The 20,532-nt window shown below is 30.9% G+C and overlaps 1 protein-coding gene across 1 annotated transcript in view; it reads left to right on the top strand.

Annotated features, from left to right (window-relative positions):
- Positions 1-20,532, top strand: part of LOC139425311 (degenerin-like protein asic-2) — a 46,127-nt gene that overhangs the window by 9,517 nt on the left and 16,078 nt on the right. The window contains exons 3-5 of the mRNA XM_071179297.1: positions 1,283-1,394; positions 1,476-1,615; positions 14,823-14,956. Of these exons, the coding sequence (XP_071035398.1) occupies positions 1,283-1,394; positions 1,476-1,615; positions 14,823-14,956 (386 nt within the window). The remainder of the gene's footprint in view (positions 1-1,282; positions 1,395-1,475; positions 1,616-14,822; positions 14,957-20,532) is intronic.

Below are 20,532 nucleotides of genomic sequence, written 5' to 3'. Positions count from 1 at the left end.
GCAATTTTCTAGGTAGTTTCTTTCGAATTTTGAAAGAAGAGAGCTGTGGATGATAAGGGTTTTCCGCAATTCACATTATGTTCTATTGAACAAGAATAAACTTCAAACATTAAGAAAAAACTTTATTAAAAATAAAACTCTTGATAAAAATAAAACAAGATTCATTAAAAATGTCGCCGCCATTACGAGGTCCCATCCTCTATTAAAATATGTGACATATTTCATTTTTCTTATACCATCACATTCCGTTTTCTTATCAATTATTGTAACTATTATAACTTATTATTAAATGTTTCATGATGAAAAATGAAATGTGTGGTTAATACCTTACCATTCAACTCTTTTTCGCAAATTTACAAAAACAACTTCAAAAACTGATAGAAACCTTTTTAAATTTTGAAGACTTTCAAATCAAGCATTTTTCATAAGTTACCAAATGCAATTCACCACAGAAGTATGAAGAAAAAAAATGAAATATTTTCCTCTAATGCATAGTATAAAAGAACTACTTTAAATACTCATATCTTGTTCAAGTTTTAATGATATATTTTTCTTCTTCAAATTTTAAAATGATATTTTTATATCAATTAAAAATTACTCCAAAAATGTGTTTAATTTTATTGAATATTTTTACAGTTATAGTAAGAAAATATTAGATGAAATAATTTGTTTGTTAATAAAAAATATCCATATTTCCATGAATATTAAAGTTAGACTTATGAAATTTTATGCAGATATTGCAAATAATAATAATAAAAAAAGTGATCGATACAAGTTACAAGCTTATTGCTGTATTTTCTGGCACGGGGTGGTCAAAGACCCATTTTTTTCGCTCTGCAAACTTAAATAATGGGAACTCAACGAGAACTGATAAACCAAAATTGAAGATATCTAATAAGTCGGAAAAATTATGGTAAATTCTGAACATCATTGGTTAAACGATACTATGAGTGTAAACTAATCTTAAATGATATTTCCTGTTTTATATTATGTTCTATCGAATAACATGAAGTTGCAACGAAACAACAAAAATATAAAGTTATGCATTAGGTAATATGAAATCATGAATGTGTAGTATGGCGATATTAAGGTACTTATCCGTTTCGGAAGGCTGCAAGGAAACTATTACCACAGTACCCATATTAGGCAGCTATATAAGCATAATTGGTTCTCATTACCACAGCTCCAATAGCGGTAATACTAGTAGTATTTAATACCAAATTTGGTTAAGCATCGTTAATATAAATAAACTATTATCTGTGAGAATTTTGTCCTCCAACAGACAAAGACGAAGTCTATTCTGTGAGCGTTTCCAATCATCCTTTGAAATCGGAAGTGGAATGTGTAAAATGCTTCCAAAGTTGTGTCCAGACAATCAAGTACCCTTCTTCACAGTGAGTGTAAAAATTTCTAATAAAAAAAAACTAGTTTAAAATAGTGATTAATTTAATTTATTTATTTTTAATAATACTCAGATGTGTTCTCGTTCCGATCTTGAGTATCAGAGTATTAGGAGATCCAAGGAAATTTGGAATTTGCTGAATATCACGAAATATACATCTGATATTGTCTATTCCTGTTCCGAAGTATCAAACTCAGATAAAAAATCATGCAGGTATGTTTCAATTCAATTTATATTCACATTATTTTATAAATTTAATTCAAGTCACCCGTTTCATGCTGTACCTAAAATAGAAAACATTAATGCGTTTTTGTACACTTCAAAGTATTTTTGTTTTATTTAATCACCTTTGATTATATTCATATTTTTTAAACTCAATGCTGAAGACAAGATAACTATTGAGTCAAATATTGACTCGTCTTAGTGGAAAAAATTTTTCGAGTGAGATTATAGAACATTTGATGAGGAGGAAAATTGCGAAAACTAGTCGCATTTTGTTCAGAATAGTTTTTTTTAAATTTAATATAGTCTCCCGGTAACAATGCAGTGTTTATAGTAAAGTAAAAAAAAACTCCTCAGTCTTTGAAGGAGGAGTTTTGTGGATTAAAATCTGAAATGTAAAGGAATATTCGAAGTTAAACTGGCATATTTCAAATAAGAAATAAGAGATTAATGTATGAAAACAGGTACCATTTGCATTTGACCAGCTTCATATTCATCAATTTTAATATAATGGTTTTAATTTTTTTTGCTTCACTTTAATAATCAAACTATGTTTTAATTAAAATATTGTATTTTACATACAATATTTTTAATTAAAAAAACTACGGAATAAAATAAATTTGGAATGACAGATGTTTTAAGAACTATCAGCTAAAAACATATATTATGATTATTAAGAAATGTAATTTCATATTTTTTTTAAAACTGCTAACGCAAAATTTAAAGCACACATATACGCTGGTACGCAAGGACCTCCCTTAATAATGGGTGTATTTTCATAAAATTTGGGTATATATATATCCAATTACATGGTTTAATGCTTAAGATATTTTAATTCTTTCTAAGTATGCAATTTCACAAGGGAAGCGAAAGGTAAGCCAGGTAAGCGTAACATACACAACAATTTACACAGAAAATCAAGGACCCTTAGTCGAAAATGTTGTCTACTTTCATAGAGTTTGACTGTTAAAAATTCGTTGAATTCCAAAAAAAATTTTAGTTAGAAGATGCTTAGATCTTGTATTCAACTATTTATTAAATTTTCATTTGCAAAAATTAGATATGCTTCACGTCTAGATTGCTGAATTTTTTGACAGCTTTTCGGTGCCAAAAATATGGCAAATCGAATGAAAGGTAATAGCCATTTGGTAAAATAAACTCTACTTTAGAGTATTTTTTAAAAATCATATTTGATTAAAATATTTCCCTTAAGATTCTGATGGAGATCCAATCAGACTTTTGAGACCCATTCATGGTCACCTGATATGAATCTTCCCTACCTCATTGGTGAAAAGATGATCCCGCGCTTTTTGAAGAAACATGTCATTTTGAATTGTCATTTTGAATTGAGAATTGATCATTTTTATTTTGTGAGATTTCTGGTGTACTTTCATATTACTCAAAGCTGTGTAAATAAACATATGTTTTTTTTTCATTTATCCCCTTGGAAAATCCCTTTTTGCACTTATTTGTCTGCTCGAATGCATTACTTGAATGCCACAATGAGAACAAAAATAAAAAACATAAACAACTTCCAGCTCATGCAACAGATAGGCGTTTTAAATTTTAGCTTTAAAAATAAATTTATAAAAGGCCAATTTAACTGCTTTAAAAATAAATTGAACCGTAAAAATGACTTAAAACTGTATTTGAAATTTACGAAATAATCAGGAATGCACAAACTTAGTCTACATAAACAAGCTGAAAAGTACAATTTTTAGTTTATATCATGTTAATAATTTTTAAACTTAATAAATCAATATTAAAAGAATATTGGTGAGTAGCAGAATGCAGTTCTCATTGAATTGCTTGAGCACAAGTTTCAAACAATGCAAGAAATGTTAGGTGCTGTTATGTTCCTTTCATTCTCTTTTATTTATTGATATATTTCTTTTCATTCTTATTTATTTATTTTTTTAATAAACGCACAATTGAAACAAAGGGATTTTTCCCCTTTGTGTTTTACTTATTAGTGCAACAGTGTTCTTGATGTTATTACTTTTTTCTTTAAAATAATTTAAAAATGTGTATAAGAACTGTTGAAAAGAGCTGTTTACTTATTATTGCCAATCGTTATAAAGTTCTTACAGATAAATTAATATTTTTAAGTTATATAAAGCTTTTTTCTCCTTCATTTTTTAAAATTAAGAAAATAGTCTTAGCAGATTTTGAAGCTTGAAAAGAATATCATTTCTAGTAGTTTTTACAAGCAGATATAATAAGTATTTAGACGAAATCGATCAGAGTATAATTTACAAATTAATTTTAAAAGTCATTTTGTTGAATCCTTTTTCTTTCCATCGTTGAATAGAGGTAAATAGAATTATTCATTTAAATATTAAATGGAAATTACACGTTAACCATTTCTCAGAAAAATAAGATTTTTAATTCATCACTTAAAAAACGCGTAAATGAAACAAGAAAATATAAATCCAAGGAGAAATATACAAAATATAGGTACCTCGCAAATTATGTTATGCAAGAATTTCAGTTATTCAACTACTTTAGAATTCAAATTTTAGATTTTATATTAGTATTTCCACTGAATGGCAAAATACTCTGAACAAAAGTTAGTTCAAAAATAAATTAAATGAATCAAAAAATTAACGATATTGTCAACCGCTTTAAACTTTATTTTCCCTCGTATATCTTTCAAAATATATGGTGACTGTAAATGTTTACTTATATTAAGCGACAACCTGCTAGCATGTTGTGTTTTAATATATTAAGGTTTATGAGCTGACTTTTCATTTTTCGTGTGAATTTACCATTATGGGCCATGGAACCGAAATCCGTTTGTTTCTTTTCTTCTAGAAAATTATTATAATTTCAAAAATTAATGTTTGCTAAAAAACAAAAACCTAGAAAATTTAAAAAAAACATTTGACCCTGGCTGGAATAATATCACTACTCAAATACCAGATTTGATAGTATATCTTGCATACTATGAAATCAAAGCCCGAATAGTATAGATTGATAAATTTGTGCAATATTGCATATGTGCATCTGAATAGAATTGAGTAATCTTTTTTTAATGCGTATAATTTGTAAATAACTTCGAAACACTACTTAATCATTTAAAATTACCTTTTGGTATTTCATGATGTGACGTTGATTTATTTCTTACTTTTTTTTCTCGTTACATTATCTAAATTTCTACAATATGGAAGGCCACAGTGAGCTGAAGTTCTTACAATGATACGAGAATTCTTATTAAAAAAAAATATTTCATACATATAAAAAATTCGTTTTTGGAGCTTTATCGAAATAGCTTTTCGAAACTTTTTCAAACGCTACAGAATGGAACAACGTTGGAAAGTGGCATTGCTTATTAAATGGTTCAAGTTATTCCTTTCTGTTTTACACATAATTTAAATGACAGAACTTTTGAAAATGTTAATTAACAATAAAACTTAACATAAGTTCACTGCTCACACTTACATGGAAAAAGATATGCTATTTTCGAAAAAACTTTAGTAGCCAGCCTACAAATGACATTTTTCATTTTTTTTAAAATTTTGAAAGATTGTGTCACGCATAATTTCCCCCCCCCCCTTCAGATTGTGACACTTTTCCGAAAAATGCTTGCCACTCTTGCTCTGCATTATGGCAGGATAAATAAATTCTTGTTAAGGATTAGAAGAAGAAAAACCTCATTTGTTGTGGACGGCATTTTAAGTGATATATTATATATATCTGTGTGTGTGCGTGTATGTATACAGGGGGCAGACTAAGTAATGGAAACACTTTTATACTAATACATTTTTTTCATATTACTCCAGATATACTTAACTGCTTACTTTATAATTTTAGAATTGTTTAGATCATGCAATTTCTCATACATATGAATGATGTTTAAAGCTTTTAGAGATTTGGGGGTTCAACAATAAATTACAAACCAAAAATAATATTTTTAAACATCCTATGCCAAAATATGTAACTAGTGACAGTTATTTTGGTTATTATATGCAATAATTACGCAAAATTTCGCACGCCTAGCTTAAATGTATAAAAATATGGAAATATTATAATATATGGAAATTTCATAAAAATAATTACAAATTATTTTTACAGTTATTTTTCTATACTTATATTCATAAAAATTTATATAATTTATAAAAAAAAAATTTTTTGCCTTACGTTTTTTTCTTTCTTTTATTGCTATTAATTTAAAGATATTCAATAAAATTAAACAAACTTTTAGAGCAACCCTGAAATTAATTAGAAACTTTTTGCACTAAAATTTGAAAAAAAAAAATTGTTTAAGACTGCGCAAGGCATGAGTAATTAAAGAAGTTTTTCTATGCTGCGCATTTGGAGGCAAAATAGAATGAAACATTTTCTTAATTTTGTAGTGAATCGTATTTGGCACCTAATAAAAAAGTCCGACTTGAATATCAAATCCGAATTGAATTTTAATAAAAGTAATGGGACATACATGCATAAACAAAGTGAGTTTTTTCTATTAATAATGCAGGACTGCCAAATATATATGTTTTCTAGTGGTCGCTGAGATATTTTTAATGTATGCTTTTTGTTTTGTTAATCTGATTTGAAGTTATTTTACTACACATGTAAAAGCATGACGCATTGCATTGACGCTTACACTCTGACAGTGTTGTCTTTTGAGCGACAATTTTCACATAGTAATTTGATAAAGCAAATAAAAATAACTTCTATTATAGAAAATTAGTTTATTCTTCATTCAAAAAAGCGTTTTAACGATAACGCTTTTAGCTATAATTCTTTTTATAACTTTAATAACAAATTGTACTTCAATGAATGTATGATAATAAATATAAATAGAGGATATCTATATTTTAATAAACTTACTATTAACTCATTTTTTTCCAAAAGAAGACTTATTCCACTTTAAAAAATAACGCCCCTTCCCACTTTCTTTTTCAAAGAAAAGACATATTCTCCAAATGAGAGCATCGATACTTAATAGGTAGTCCCATAAATTCGCTATTTTGAACCGAGTTTAGAACACAAGAGAGCTCCTGGGTTAAGCATTGGAACAATATCGTGATGAGGTTTGAAATTATATTAAGCCCCTATTTCGTTGCAAATGGAGAAAATTAATGAAAATTTCTTTGTGCTATAAAAGACTATAAAAATCAGACAAACGCTTACTGCAGTATTAAAACTAATTGTTCCCAATGTTTAATGATTATTCATAGAAAACAAACTTAAAATAACTACTTGAAAATTACAAGTAAAATTTTATACTACATTTTCCAAAATCACATAGAAGTTATAAAAACAAGAACATTTTTTCTACAGTCTTTTAATTTTTTAAAGATCTTAAATGCCATTAAAATAGGACTAATAGGAAACATTTTGGACAAATTCACAACCTACGTATTAAAATAACGTGTCCTTCCCTGAGAGTCGTTATTTTAAAGTGACATGTTACCTAGTAACTAAAGTGTTACCTAGTAACTTTATATACTTAATTAGAGCTCATCAGAAATAGTATAGTCATGACAAAAACTTCTTGTTATTATATCTTGCAACTTTATATACTTAATTGTTGATTAACTTATACGATATTTCTTTATTATTAAAGAGTTAAATTTTCAAAATTGCTTAGGAGTGATTATAATATTTTTCAACAATCAATTTATTTATTTTTCGAAGATCTTATTTGTTATTAAATGTTAAAAGTTGTGGAGAAAAAAAATAATTTCGGAGTAAAAAAAACAGCACTTACTTTAGCATAACATTTTAGACACAACATATCTGAAATAAAAGTAACGTGTTCTCATCCTTCTTAACGAGTTTATTCTGAATAACTTTATATATTTCAATAGAGTATGTCGGGGATGGGGGAACTTCAAGTCACAATAATAATTTCTTATAAACTAATTTTAAAAAAAATACAGTTTTGGTGGCTAACGGATTAATAAATCAACTGGAGTGAAGCAGATAGCATCGAATGAGTTGCATGGACAAAACTTAGAGAGGCAGGCCTATAACAGGCTGTTAAATGAAGAAGAACAGAAGTTTGCATCTAAACTTTGTATTAAAATTTCAAAAGGGGATTGAATCCCTGAATTACTTATTACCACAAAAATATAAATAGTTTTCATAGTAAAATGGTTTAGTGTGAAATATTTTTCACGATAATCTAGAGGAAATACGCTTATCCCTTTGACGCAAAATTTTTATTAAACATATTTTTCGTACTTTTTTTCTGTATTTTGCATTAATTTAGGTGAAAATAAATTTAAAATATATTATATCAAGTATTTTAATACTTTATGGTTAAGAAATATAGCATAAAATACCAGTTTCTTTACTTTCTTTTTTTTTTTGCTTTCAAATAAAAATCTTCCCAACACGGCTCAATACGAAACAATTTTTCAAAGTTGCACTTTTTTGCAATTATTCAGATTTAAGGGAAACTATTATTCATCTCTGAAATTTACAAAATCAATCATAGATTAATTTTTGAATATCTATGAAAATACTTTTTTTTTTCAAACTGCATTTTTCGGGGAATTTCATATTTTAGTACAAATATAATTCCGATAATCAAACAGATTTCTTTAGTAACTATTAGACTGTTTTTTATTATTAAAAGATACCAAAATGTATTTCTGCTTGTGATTAGAGCATCAAGAAAAAAATGTATAATCTGTGTCAAAGGGTTAAGAAATCGAGTGGAATTTTAAAAAAGAAGTTTAACTGATAGGAGCACCGGATAAGATTAGACAACATTGCCTTCAAACAGGTGTAAGATGAAGAAGAATAGAAGTTTTCAATTAAACTTCGTAGTAAAAGTCGTAACAATTCATAATAATTCTTCTTTGTAATAATTCAATGCAGAAAATATCTTTACGTGTTCACGTGGATTTTCTTAAAAAAATAATTTCTCAACATAGAGTAGGAGAGAAACATTTTTCTTTTAAGGAGCATTTTTTATTTTGATTATAATTCTACGATTTGTTTAAATTACTGTACCTTATACTAATTTACTATAATATTTAAATTCAAAAAAGTACATTTCATAGTTTCGCTAAAGTTTAAACTTTTGAAATATTTTTACAAAATTTGCATGATTAAAAACAAAATATATATATATATATTTCTTCCATTCATATTATTATTTCTTCCATTCAGATTAGAAACAATAACGATTGGAAAAGAATTCTGCAGAAAATTATCAATAGATTTATTTGAATGCAAATTTCACATTTTGGGAACAAAAAAAAAAGCAAATTTCACATTTTCCCTTCCCAAAAATCTCGATTTATTCCCAGGATTAGATCGTTTTCTCCCCCAAACTGTAATTGTAGCTGTCTAGTAGTATTTTGTGTTGTGATCGATGCCAGTCGGGATTTACGTGAGCATATATCATTAATTTCGTGTAAATATTTGCATCGGAAGGCAATGAAATTTCTGCGCCATGCATTCTAAAAGAATTATTTTCATGGATTTTGAATAAGCGTAGACTACCATCGAGACAAAACTGTATAAGTTGAAATATCACTGTGACTTTCAACTAAGTAAGTTTGGGAAACAGTATGTCCATTAAAAGAATTATTATTGACACATCTTGATTGTATTCGTTGTAAAATGTTGATTTATAATAAAAACTCATTGCAGTTGTATGTGTATAGATGAACTCTATTTTCCTGCTTGCAATGCACCACATACGCAAAATGGCAACACTTGATCGTGAAGCATTTTATCGTTCGTTTTTTCCTGACCGGAATTTCCGGTCTTTGTCCTGATCAATTTCTTGGCAAATTCGCTAAGACTAAATCTGTAATTTTAGTAAAATCTGAATTTCTTTTAAAGTTTAATTGTTGTCTTCCGCGTGACTAAAGCATCCACCAATCATATAGACCAGTGAAAATCATCAAATGTGCTTGTAACAGAAGTACATACATTGTTTAAAAAGGATGTTGACTGTTTCATAATATCTTGAACTCCAGTTCTTATAGATGACGGTGAGAAATGTTTTAAGAAAACGTTTATAAGCAAATGCCAAAGCTTTAAAACTTTCGCGCGTACTTTAAGTTTTTCAAATTAACTGTTTAAGTGGGAAGATAAAAATTTTGATCAATGATTATTTACTTTCTATTCACGTAAGGAGGTAAACATCCATGATGAATCATCTAGACATCCTAATGAATTTGTATAATACTAAGTAGATTTCCTAAAATTGAAAGTTTTCTTTTTCACATCAAGTGCATGAATCATTTTATTCCAATGAAGCTGTCGTAACGAAGGTGACTAAGTTTAATGTCTTGAAATAATGGAAGTTAATAAGGATGTAAACCTGTAAATTTTATTTAGTGATAAAATGAAGCTCCGCTCCATTGGAATCTCTTAGTAGGTTGAACCGAAGAATACAGAGGGGAGAAGAAATTCCTGAATGCGTAACTAAGATGCTTGAAGCAAGGTGCTACACCAGAAAAACTGCTTAGATTGAGAGCAGCATACTCAGGATTAGCGGAGTACCATACTCTGTTTGGAGCTACCTCACCTGAACCAGTTGTCCTATGAGAAGGTGATCCTCTGATTGCAATGATAATTCACAAAAGTTGAATGTTTGTATAAATGTACGAAAGTGAGCTTGAAATGGACGGACTTGTAAAGACCTAACTACCAAAAATATTTCCAAGATTGTTAAAGTAGCATCATGTCTTAAAGGATGTGATGTACTGGACGCGGCACGATAATAATATGTCAGATTAAGTGGTAATTGTTGGCAGACAACACACAGATTTTCAATTGGACTAGTGTGAAATGCGTCGTAACATGTACTTAAGGCCGTATGATGCACTGTGTCCAACTATTTTAAGTGAGAATGTGCCGCAGTGCCATAGATCATGCAAGCGTAGTCATACAGGACAGTATTAGAGCTTGGTATAGGTGCAGTAAAGCGATACGGTCTGCCCCCCTCCCGAAACGGATTTTGCAGAAAGCGAAGCCTATTCATTGCTTTCTCACAGCTTTTTCGCAGCTGTCTAATATGAGGGAGGAGTGTCAACTTCTTGTCAAAGACTACTCCCAAAAATTTGGTTATCTCAACAATAGGTATTGCAATGTTGTTTGCAGTATATTTATGCAATCTACGTAGCCGACAAAAATGCATACGTGAACTTATGGTGGGTGAAAGTGTATGACCATTCTGATCACACTTTTGTTAACAGTTAGTTGACGCTCTCACATCAGTACATGAAATGTACAGTGAATAAAATGTGCCGGTGGGTTTTAGTAAGTGTAAAACGAGAGAAATGTGATTGATGAAAAGTGTGTCATCTTTTGGAACATCTTCAGATTGAGCATGGAGCTCAGAGAGTTTATTGCCAATTCCAAAGTATCTTTGTCCCAAAAAATTTTTGATTTAAGCAGGCAGATGACCATGAAGGTATGTGTCACCATATCGCTATGTCCGATTAAACGCCTTTTCAATATCAAAAAAGATAGAGACTACATGGTGTCACCGGTCAAAAGCAATATGAATAAGATATTCCGAGAAACAATGTTATCCATCGTCGACCTGCCTCTACGAAATCCACTTTGAAAATCGGTATTGAGATTATTCTTTTCAAGAAAACAAATCAATCGAGAATTAATCACACGCTCAAAAATCTTGCTGAAACTAGTTAATGCTATGGGAAATTGTTAGTCTGTTCCGAATCTGTCTATAAAGTTGAGCTACAGCTGTTGATGCTAGAGAAGACAGCGATAATTTCACACAAGATGTTACTCACATATACAGAGTCAGATTATGTAGCACCGTTTCTTTCAAATACCAGATTATGAAATTTATGGTAGATATCATTAGCTTTCTGAACTCATGATCAGACTTGTCTGGCAGATGTTGTAGATGTGATAGATGAAGCATCTCGCGCGACTATATGCCTGACTGACTTAGACGCCAAGTCTTGCGATCAAATGTTTAATCATGTTTGAAAGCTACAAGGTCATCAATTGTTGGATAACGGCAGATGTTCCATTGTCTCTGCTGCTTCTTGTGAGCTTTACAGTATTCCACTAAGGCTTGCGACAACGGGGTGTAAAATTAGATGATTTTAGAATTCTAGCATCCGCTGCATTTGATTATTATTGATGTTACAGTTTCAACAACAGTTTCCTTTTGTCATCCGTCACCATATCATTTGTTATTACAGCAAGCTGTGTGAAGAGACTTCAATCCGCGCTATGATAAATGAAGACAGATAGCCTGGAAGTAATATTAAAAGTAGATGAGTATGAAACAGAGATAGTAAAATGATCACTATTATGAAGGTCATCATCAGCTGAAAATTGTGCTAGAGGTAACAGTGTAGGTTAACTTAACGCCAAATCAATGCAGTGAAAAGTCTGAGTTGGTGCATGAAAATAAGTGTAAGTAGACAGAGATTATTATCTACGAGGCGTGTTTTGACTTGACACTCTCAAGCACTTGTGTCAGGACTATCTCCCACTACGTTATGACCATTAAAATATCCAAGCAAAATGAAGGGTTTGAGCAACTTATTATTCAAAATGCTTAAATCATATTGCAAAATGGGCTCATTCAGAGGTAAATACACAGAACAGATTGCAATGGAGATATTAACATGAATTCGAACGATTGCAACCTGTAATGAGGTTGATAATGAGAGGTGAGTTGATGGGAAATATGCCGAGATTAAAAGTGCGAAACCACTGTTGGTTCGATCATCAAAGTCACAGTAGCTTCGACATTATCATTATAAGTTAAAATTGTGAGACAAATATCATGGAAGTTGAAATTGTCATAATATGCTAAATGTGTCTCTTGAAGCAAAAAACATGACGGATGATATTTAAAAACAATATCTCTGTTGTCAGAGATCTTATTACGCATGCTACGACATTTCCAAAAGATAATGGAAATTGTCATTACTTTTTTATTTTAGGTTTTGATTTAGGCAAGACATCCATCGGTGGTTCATCGAAAATCGATTTGTCACCTGATGAGTGTAACACTACTGCAGCATCCATCTTCTGTAAAGCATCAGAAGCGGACTGATATGAAAATTTTGGGTCTTTCTTCTGTGAAGCCAGGTTTTTGAAAAGGTGGAAGTTTTATGTTCGGACGCCGTTTTACGGCAAGACGAGACTTTTCAGTGGATCAGATTCGATATGCTTACTGGGGTGAAGACGTGGAAATTTTTTTTTGCGTGATGTAGATGGTCCAGTAACATTCAACTGAGGTTTCTGCTTAGTTTGCCGTGAGAAAGATGATGGTGAGGAATCTGTCTGTGTAACTACTGAACAATATGAAGTGTTAGCTGCCACAGAATAGGACTCACTATAACGGAGAGTGTGGGCTGTAACTGTTTGGCGGGCTTCATGAAAAGTCAGATTTTGTGAGACCTTAACAGATTGAATTTCTTTCTCCTGGGATCATAATAGACAACTCCTGGAATAAGTTGCAAGAGCACTCTTGCAACAATGGGGCGATAACTAAAAGGAAGTGTTCAGACTGGTCAGGAGTAGAGCAGCAAGCACAAACAGGATGACTTCGAATGTCTAACCCCTTGACATAGAAGACATCTCAAAGGATTTGGAGTATAGGGTTGGACGAGACAATGAAACCGCGATTTGAAGTCAGATAATAAAGTTGGGATGCTAAATGTTTTGTAGGTATGAGTTTCTCGTGCTTTTGAAATTTAATTATACTAACATCTACAGAATGCTGGTCTTGCTGTTTTACTAATATCATGTCCTCCTTATCATTCAAGAGTCCAAATTCTGATGTGACACCCCAAGAAATGTTAAGAGATACGTGTGGGATAGCGCTGACCTAAAGAAGGAAATTTTGGTGCATGTTGTCCAACTGGTTGCTTGTTTTTCGGAAGTGACCTGAATTAGCTGATCACCTGAAAGCAGTTTCTTTATCCTAGCTACTTTTCCCGAACTTTCTCTCCAACAGAAAGAATTGCCTTTTGTATTCAAATAGGCGATATCTTATTGAATGATTGTCTCGGAAGAATAATTTAAAGTTATCATGAAAAAATGAGCATAAGCATTTGGAGAAGGGGTTATTCTGTTGTTTTTGCTTAGGCGTGAGGAACTAACCCTTTTCCCTACCAGCGACACCATCCACCGTGGAGTCCAGCTTAGGGGGTGCTAATAACAAATTGGTGCTTCCACAAATCCGCTACTCAACACAGATGTTGACCAATAACTAAAACCCCGCGGGTAATTTCTGAAAAAGCTTCCACTCATAACGAGGTGCAGAACGTGACCCCGGTTTTGACCCTAGCCGAACAAATAACATTTGTGACTTGCCAGTTGATGCATACAGGCCAATATGCACCTCCCATTCACTTGAAGCTCGAGCTAAAGCAGTGTGTTGGGTTTGCCTTTTTTCAAAAAAAAAATCAGACTTATACCCAAAAAGGAACCGAATTTTTAAAGAAGGAATCTTTGAAAATTGATGGTTCTTTAATCCCAATGGTTTAAATTGGCATTAAAAAAAGGCATTCTCATCAGAGGAAACAGCATAAGGGTTTTGCAAGAAGCATTATGTTTAGTCATTTGATTAAACTTTTGCAAATTTTTTTCTCCACTTCGGGCTTAATCTTCGATTACATATTTTTAAAAATAGCATACTGCTTTATGTCATGTTTTAATATCTTGTGCAAGGAATTATAAGTATACAATTTCTTTTTTAATAATCATAATATATATCTCTTTAGCAGATATTGCTTGAAAAATATCTGATCTCAAACTTACACGTGTTTTTTTTTTTTTTTTTTTTTTTTTTTTTTTTTTTTTTGCTAAATTTATAGAATCAAAAATATTAAGTTTGAAATTGTCTTTTATTAAAGTATTGCAAGATGTTTTTTTTAAGTTCGTATTTAGTAAAAGTGAAATACATTTAAAACCATTTCAATTTAAATTAAGTATATCAAACTGCTCAAATACAAATGATGTGTTTTTTTACAGTGCAGTTATTATATTGCATAAAATAATCTCTTGATTTCTGTTGGTAGTTTTGTAATTTGTTGGCCTTCAAAAATCTCAATATATACCGATATTTCGGGTATTGTCGATAAAAATTCAGGTTTTTTTCAAACATTATCAACACTATGGGACATTATCATCACACTTTTAAAGGAATGTATACGAAATTTAGAAGTATTGTTTTATTAAGCTGCCATCGGAGCTTGTTACTCTTTCTAATTTCTTTGTTACTAAGGAAGCTGACTGCCATTGCGCTACCATCCACCTACGATGACGGCACCTATTTCGCGGAACCTGCATTTTGCTACATAGTAAACTCTGATGTTGGAAAGCCAAGAATAAAAAGTCATAAAGCTGGAAAATTTTCAGGTTTGTATTTTTTTTAAATTTTAATTTGCTGATAATAATGGAAAGAATTCAAATATTCTAAATGTAAAACATAGCCCTCATTTTGAAAATAAAGGACCGAAATACAAATTTTGATTATGTATTATGTGTAATATAATAATTTTCCTTACCATTTTGGAATTAGTATAAAAATTCCTCTGCTCATTTGTGCCCACAGAAGTCCCCCTGGAATTCAATAAACTAATTATTATATTTTGCTTCTAAATGTTATTCATTTTTATATTTTAGCAATTTGTTTAATAATCACAAATTATGCTTGTTTCGTGCCATATGAAATCCATTCCAATTCCTCGACTGTGCTATGAATTTTTAAATTTACTGCTACATTAATGATTGTCAAAATTGCTGAAGGAATGGTCAGAAATGAATATCCACATGTTACTGATAACGGTGCAAATAAACATGCGCAAAAGCAGTACATGCACAATTGCTTTGTAATTCTAATAATTTGCATATCTTCTCTGACTTTGCATTTCATGTAAATTGGTTCAATTTGCATAATTATTTAATGGCGTTGCTATTTACATAAATATGATTGTATAATTAACCATTTTGTTTTGCTAAATAGAAGATAAAGTAAAAATAATTAATAAAACCCTGCTTATATTTTTTAATACTATATTTAACTTTAGAATTAAATGAAGATGATTTTTATTAGTTTTTAAACATTAAAAATTAAATATTGCTAAAAATGTGAATTTTTTTGTCAAAAATTGTTAATTTATTAATTTAATTTAATTTTTGAATGTAATTTGAAACACAATTTTCATAAATATGAATATAAAAAACATTATTCACGCGCTATTTTTCAAATATTATAAATGTGTATTTACCCGGGTGGTACCTTCCTTGTCACAACTTTTCTTTTCCAAATAGTATTGAAAAACGTACGAAACTTGAATTGCAATGGACTTACAGACTAGATGCAATGCATAACGAAAAGCAAAGAAGTGACTTAATTCTAGGTAGTCAGTGTCTAGAACAAATACTTGATAGATGAGAAATCGAATACTTGTTTCGAATAAAGGTTTTGGAAAAATCAGTGTGTCTTTTTTTTATTTAAGGAAGATAAGCCAACTGAGAAGTTCCTTGCAGTAATAGTATAAAATTTAGAGTTCGTCATACGTAAAGAACTCTTATCAACATTAATGAAGATTTCAGTATTAAATGTAGTCGCACTAAAACCGCACACAGAAGGTATTAAACCTTTCGAGCACGGTTACCAGTAGCTGTACACGTGTTCAAAAACAGTTTTTCTGGAATAGAAAGAAGAAAGTTTCGGATGAAAAAACTTTCAGAATTTAAACTTTCAATATTTCATGACGAATACTAAGAAGTTTATTTTATACGCGGAGAACACTCACGGGTCTTTTCGGGTTGATTCGTAATTCGACCACGTTTTGCCCGCTCGTTGGATACTTGTGTATTTTACCCCAGCTTCTTATGTCCGTTGATACTGTTTTTAAAGTGAAATTCTAAAAATATGAATAAAATACATTAGGGTGAAGTGAAAAAATAAATTTTCGAAATCTGTTTTCTAATAGCTATTAAACTTCAATCCAACCAGCAAAAAATACTTTAAAATGCTTGGGATTTATTTTAAGTTAATTTAAATTGTGAGAAATAACTGGAAAATTTTGTATTTCTGCATTATACTAATTCTTTTCTAAAATTATTTTTTAACAAATAAAAAGAAAGGGGAAAACATCCATATACATTTGATATTATGTTATAACCTTCGAGATATTAAAAATGAAATATTGCTTTTGATGGTGGAGGTTAAAAGAACTAAAGAAATGCCTTTTCTAAGTATAACTTGACACAACAGGCAATTAAACACTCCAACATAGATCTCAAAATTATTAAATGCAAAGAGAAAGGTACCAGTAGAGATTTTCTTCTATAGTATTTTTTTTCGTATCTTGAGTTCTATTAATTAAATTCTACATTCCTTTTCTCGTCTTTAAAAATAAAAGAAAGAGTTTGTGCGTGTATGTCAGTCAAATTATCCTTTACATAACCTTAAAACCATTTGTGCTGAAATTTGAACACAGGAATCATTTTAGCCCCGTTCCTATAAATCATTCCATACTTTTTATACATCCTCCCGGAAAGGAAGTGTGGATAACAAATTTTCCCATGGGATTAAGCCTTGCTAAAAGACAAGTCTGTTCTTTTTTGGACTTATTTAAACGATAAAGGTGCAATGCGCGCTGTCTGCAATGTGCGCTGTCTTGCTGTCTATTGAATCAAATCTAAGTAGCATTGGCTGATAATTGTACACTTTTTAAAATTTCCTTGCTTGATTATATCAAAAGTGAGCAAAGGATGCCGGTCGTTACCGAATAAGAAAACTTTCTCAAATCACGATTTTATTTTATTTATTATTACGTTATCAAAACGAGTTTCAATAAATAAAAGTAACGTAAAGTAAATGGTAGAAGAAATTTAAAAAAAAGTTATGCACTATAGTAGCAATTTATCATGAAAATTCATTGATCATGATTAATCTTGACTACCATGTATTGACTGCGGTCCATAGCATCATTATTGATGCCAAATGATATACATATAAAATATTTTTTTTCATAAAGAGAAAGCTTTTTTTCGTACTCAAATAATGTAAAGACACAGGAAAAGACAACAATTAATAATGCAAAAAAATTAAATGATTTTAGTTTTTTTTAAATGGCCTTTACTTATGCCTTTCAGTTTTGCACATGATTGCTTCGTGCTAAGATATTTTTTTTAAATTATTTTTTCATCCAGTAGGAAGAATGGATATTGATATTCCACTAGTCTGTTGTATTATAAAAAAAAAAACTTTTTTTTTTACATAGAATTTTAAAAACAGCATTTAAGTTTTTCTTATAATGCAGTAAAAATGCAAATTTGAAGATAAAAGCGCCAGTAGAAAAAACACTCTTGTCTAAATTTTTTGGGGCATTTTTGAATCTTCATAGGTGGGTCAAATTATTTTCACTATTAGAAATAAAAAAGGGAGAAAACTGCTCCCTTCTAATATACACACTGCAAAACCTACAATTAAATTCAATTTATATACTTCAGTATTTCATGTTCATGCAATCATAAATTTCATTATTTGGATGCAATATTCTTTATTTTTACATGAAGTCACAAAATGAATAGGAATCAAAGGAAAAATAGCATAGCTAATAAATTTTTTTGTTTCTAAAATGCATCTTTCTCTCACGGTATAGCCCTAAACTAATTTAAACCTGCTTCAATTGATGAGTATAACTGCTATTAATAAATAGTTTGATTATTTAAACATACAAAAAGCTTCATCCATAACCTTCAACTTATTTAAAGTTTCCTTCAAAATATAACCATCGTGATCCCAGAAGAATCGTTGCGAAAACAACAAATGATTAGAACTCCCAAGAGATCGCGCAGTGGACCCGTAATATGACGGAACATATCCACTGCGCGCCTGCTAACAACAATTCTCTCTGATCAAATGCACAAATGATGTTTTGTTGATGCAGATGTTTTTAATTTCTCCTGTCAAACTTCCACTGAATTGGATTCAATTATTCCCCTAGGAATTCTGGCCACAAAACCAATAAATAAATTCAGCAAATGAGCAAACACTTGCAATCAATAAAACGATTTACTACTGAAATGCAAATTAGTGAATTTCTCATCAGTGGATCTCAAAGGAGAAAATATCTAAAGTGGTCCTAGGCATCAATTTTGATGATAACCTCGAAGGGACTGACCATCTGAACATCCAGGCAGACAAAGCTGCCAGGCAATTTCAGACCATGCGAAGAATATCTGGAAGAAAATGAATAAATAAATGCCAAAGACGAATCATTTACAAAGCCTTCACCGAAAGAATGAACGCTCATGCAGCGCTAGTGTGGTGAGTTAATTCCAAAAACGCACACCAGAAATAAACCAGAGAAAATTTCTGCTCAATATCTTCAGTGATCATCTCCAGAATTAACCTCACCAGTAATAACAATTTCTTTACAACAATAGAAGGCATCTCCTTTCACCACTCCCAAATCAACAAGAAATTAAATTAAATTACATTTTCCCGGATAAGTTTAACCTGAAGAGAAATAAATTAATATCCAACTAACAAGGCGTATAAACAAGAAACACAAACATATTTACGGATGAATTTACGAAGGAATTGAAGCTACATTAGAAACAACATAAAAATGACATCAACCACACATTTGAAACTTAATACCTTTTCAAGGATAATGGCATTAAAGCATATTACAACCATTTAAAGTTAGTAATAGCTTTCAAATATCTCAGCATAGCATAACATCGATGGGAACGAACAAGTAGATAACTTAGGTAACGAAGCAATGAATCAATATCAAGATTCCATTTTTTCATACATCAAACTTAAAACTAAACCACAAATTAAAAAGGCTTGGCAGCATTAGTCAATGAACCGAAATCAGAGAAATTCTGCTAGATGTTTCTTTCACGGATTAGAATAGGCAGTTAATCCTCTTCTTAAAAGCATATATAAACGCTTCTACTTAGCGAGGAGTGGACACTGTGTGGCAGTACAATGCCAACTACCACTTTAAATAACAAAAGCTCGTAGCCTGGAGGAGATCAATTTTCAAGAAACGCACATTAAAACAGACCTAGTTAGTGTTTTCGAAGGAAATCCTGAAGTGATTATATTTTAATTTTATTTTATAACAGCTGACCCAATTTTGAGTTCATGGCTACCGATGCTCAACTCTGTAGCATTGTAATTTTGATCCAATCCAGAAGACTAGGAAACTCCTGGATCAGTACCCCCAGAGGTATGATTTGTTATGGGAACATGGAGGACTTTGTGACCCGACAGATTTAACGTGCACCAGTCACCATTTACTACACGGGAAGTCTTCAGCAGGTGGGGATTGAGCCTACGATCTCGTGGACATGGGTTCAGTGCCTTACCAAACAGGCTATCCCGGCCTTGAAGTAACACTTAAAATAAGACTAAATTATGAAATGGCGAATCGCAACAGCTGCAGAAATCGACCCATTGGCACAGGAAACATTCTAATCATCATGGCACACACACACACCACACACACACACACACATACCATTAACTGATAAATGTCTTCTTAAGGAGTAGGAATTAAGTGTTGGTGTGTGTTGATATGAATTGATGCTAACGTTTAATATCTGAGCGTTTTTTTTCAATGTTTGGATAATTGAAAACTCTGGACCAAAGGGTTTTTAGTGACACTCAAAGCACTTAACTAGTGGTTAGAAGTTTATCGTTTTATTTTATTTTTTTTTAATTGAATTTTAAGTGCTTGGTAAAAGACTGTAATACACCTAGACAAAATCTACTGATTTGCATGAGGGGAAAATAAGAATAATTGGGCTTGGTTTTCAATCGTCCTGATTTCAAAAACTGCCCAACCCGCAGAAAAAGTCGTTTTTATGCACAGGTCTTGAGTACCGAGACATAAGTAGAAACCCATACAGCAGCTGTTTTTCTTTAAAATTTGTAAAATTTTTGTCCAATAACAGTCAGA

This window comes from Parasteatoda tepidariorum, chromosome 3 (assembly GCF_043381705.1).
Source record: "Parasteatoda tepidariorum isolate YZ-2023 chromosome 3, CAS_Ptep_4.0, whole genome shotgun sequence".
Classification (NCBI taxonomy): Eukaryota; Metazoa; Arthropoda; class Arachnida; order Araneae; family Theridiidae; genus Parasteatoda; species Parasteatoda tepidariorum.
This window is presented reverse-complemented; position numbering and strand designations above follow the sequence as displayed.